This window comes from Etheostoma cragini, chromosome 15 (genome assembly GCF_013103735.1).
Source record: "Etheostoma cragini isolate CJK2018 chromosome 15, CSU_Ecrag_1.0, whole genome shotgun sequence".
Lineage (NCBI taxonomy): Eukaryota > Metazoa > Chordata > Actinopteri > Perciformes > Percidae > Etheostoma > Etheostoma cragini.
Window position 1 is genome coordinate 215376 of NC_048421.1, and position 3266 is coordinate 218641.

General features: G+C 40.2%; 1 protein-coding gene across 1 annotated transcript in view; it reads right to left on the reverse strand.

Annotated features, from left to right (window-relative positions):
• LOC117958237 overlaps positions 1 to 3266 on the reverse strand; it is an 859617-nt gene that overhangs the window by 143653 nt on the left and 712698 nt on the right. Inside the window, exons 14-15 of the mRNA XM_034894525.1 lie at positions 965 to 1087; positions 751 to 873 (exon numbers count right to left, since the gene is read on the reverse strand). Coding sequence (XP_034750416.1) covers positions 751 to 873; positions 965 to 1087 — 246 coding nt within the window. The remainder of the gene's footprint in view (positions 1 to 750; positions 874 to 964; positions 1088 to 3266) is intronic.

Below are 3266 nucleotides of genomic sequence, written 5' to 3' on the forward strand. Positions count from 1 at the left end.
ATGTCAGATTAGGATCATATGTACGAGCACTTCCAGATGGCAGAACTAGATTGGTAGCCCTCGACAGTGTTGGAGCTACTCTAGATTTGTGTAAACATGTTCTGATCCACGTGTGTTTCCATCAACGTTAGCTAACGTCAGCTCCCAAATGTCCCAAACATAGACATTAAGAGCATTGGTGGCCCGTTGGTCATACAGATATAATAAGTTTTACTTATATAAGTAAATATACTTATATAAGTAGATATATTTTATATATAGTAAATATGTTATTCATAGTACATACTCACCTGTAAACTCTGTTATAGAAACAACCGTCAGTATATTATGTTCATTGTACATATCTGTAAAAATTCTATTTATAGTAATACCCACCTGTATATTATATTCAGTACATATCCACCTGTAAATTTAGTTCACAATACTATTTATCTATATTTTCTATTCATTGGACACTTTACTGATTTTTGCTCCTAAAATAAAGTTAGTAAGGTATTTAAGGACAAATCTTTTTAAATTAATATCTAAATTAAAATGTTTAAATTCAGTGCAAAACATTTTATTTTTAAATTACTGACATGTTACTGTCACAATTTACAACAACATTGATGACCACAATGGAAATACTTCCTAAATTTCTATTTTTTTCTTTGTTGTGTTTTTATCCTCAATTAAATATGATGTCTGTTCATGTGTAAGGCATTCTTAATACAATTAAATTAATCAAATAATATATATATAACTACCTACTTTTTGTCATATCTTTGTTTAAAATAAAGGACGAAGTCCTTTGAGTTGTCACTCTTGAAGGACACAGGTTTGGGTCCGGGTCCGGGTCCAGGTCCAGGTCCGGGTCTGTGCTGCCTCTCTGGGCTGAAACACAACACACAGAGCTTTGAGTGTGAATGATGATGATGACGGTGGAGTGATCTGAGTGGTGGACAGTTAGAGATGGTCCTCTCACCTCTGAGCTTTGGTCTGGCTGTCATGGTCCCCCCACAGAGGGGGTTTAGGGGGAGGGACTCCCTCCTCTCTGTCCTCCCACTGACTCATAGCAGAGTCCACACCTTCATCTGGAGAGGAAACACTGAGAGCAGCAGTCCAATCATTCATCAGCACATCATCACTCATTCATCCCTCACATCATTTCTCCTGAAAAAAGCCAAATATCAGCAGCTGTCCTCTGATTGGCTGCTTCTCTCTGAGTCATATCAGTGTCAGTTGAATCCTATTGGCTCGTTGGACTGTTGCTCAGACTAAAGAAGCAGTTAGAAAACATGTTGAACTCTGGGAACTACTGAGGCCTTTTCTCATCACATCATCACATTTCATTCTCTCAACACAGAGACCTGATCAACACATGGATCAATAGTGGTTTGTTATTGGACAGAGAAGATGCTGCTGGTTCTCATTGGTCAGTGGTGAGGACGAATCAGAGCAGAGGAAGCTGCCACCAGCTGCTCTACTTCTATCAGTCCACTAGATGGCCTCATGGAGTTGTTTGGAGGATTTTACTGCTTCATGGGAATCAGAGCTGGATGTTACCAGAGAATCAATCAATAAATCAAAATGTATTTATACAGCACGTTACAGCAACCAGCAGGTATCTAAAGAGCTTAACATCAGAAACCAAGAGTAAAAACACATCGTACAATAGAAAGAGTGAACATTGAAAACAATAAAATCCGAAAAGTTGACAAAGAATCAGAAGAATGAAAGTGTCCCCTCACTGCTACGTATTAAAAGCCCGACTCAGATACGTTTTGACTTTTTAACTTGTTCCAGCTACAACTGCAAAAGCCAATTGAAAGCTAACCTAGTGTATGATGCCTGAGCTCAAAATTCAAAATTCTCCCAGACAAGCTAGACTATTCTGCATGCCTCAAGTACTGAAAATAGTACACTCCATTTTATCATCATTCAAATTAAGAAAGTTTTCTGATAACCAAAACTTAATATCAGCGATACAACGAAGCAGGAGTTTTGTGCCACACTGTCATTTTCTTTCATAGGAAAATAGATTTGCAAATCATCTGCGTAGCAATGAAATGACAGGTTGTGCTTTCCTATAATCGCCCCTAAAGGCAGCTTATATAAAAAATGGGGCCAAGAATGGATCCCTGGGGTACCCCACAAGAGAGAGGAGCCACTGACGAGGAGAGGTCACCAATCATAACAGAAAAGCTCCTGTTTGACAGATGGGACCTGAACCATTTAGGAGCCGAGCCTCTGATGCCTACACAACGCTCAAGGTGCTGTGAGGTCCAAAAAGACTAAAACAGCAGGATTCCCAGCATCTCCAGACAAGGCAGTATCATCATGTCCTCTCAACAGTGCAGAATCAGCGCTGTGACGGGATCCAAAACCAGAACGGAGTTTTAAAACACAGAGTTCTGTTGTAAAAAGGCTTGTAACTGTATAAAAACACTTTTTGCACCAAAACCTTTGAGAGAAAAGGCAGATGAGAGACTGGTCTTAAGGGGTTGCCAGACAACAGGATCTTTAAAGGCAGCTGGGACAGAACCTAAACTAAGACCAGAATTTTTAAAAGTAAGAAGACTCGGCCCAATGATGCTATTAAAGTCCTCCTTCACCATTCTGGGGGGGACAACGTCCAGGGGACAGTTGGTGAGTTTCATGTGGTGCACTACCTCACTAAGTATCACAGAAACTGGCTTAAATACCTCAAACCCAGCAGAGTGTGTAGGAGAAACAGGTACAACACCTTTCTTCCATCTTCAGTCAGCTTCCTCCCACCCTTCCTCACCTTTCTTTCACCCTCCTCCCTCCCTCCTCCCTCCCGTCTTCCCTTCCTCCTCTCCCTCATCCCTCCTTCATCTCTTTCCTCCTTCCTCCTCCCTCCTGTAAACTGGTTTTCCTTCGTTCCACCACTGACCAACGCCAACCCACCTTTAGACTGTAATCTGATCTTTGGTTGTTTCTACAGCGAGAAAAGCCTAAAGGGGAAAAGTGGCTCCGACAGCTGAATTAATAAAAGATCTACAATCTGCTGATTAATGTGCACCATGAAAAGAGCACGTTCAAAACAGTTCCCATTAAACTACAATCAAATAGAAAATATTCTATAATATATATATATATATATATATTCAACAGAAACCTTCCCCAGCTCATTACTCACATTAACACATTAGGTTTGGATTCCAGGTTTTCTGACATGTGTTTCAACATGAAAATGAGCCGTTATCTAATGCTAACGTTTGGTGAATAACGGAGAAATCTACAGACACAAATGGACAAAGTGG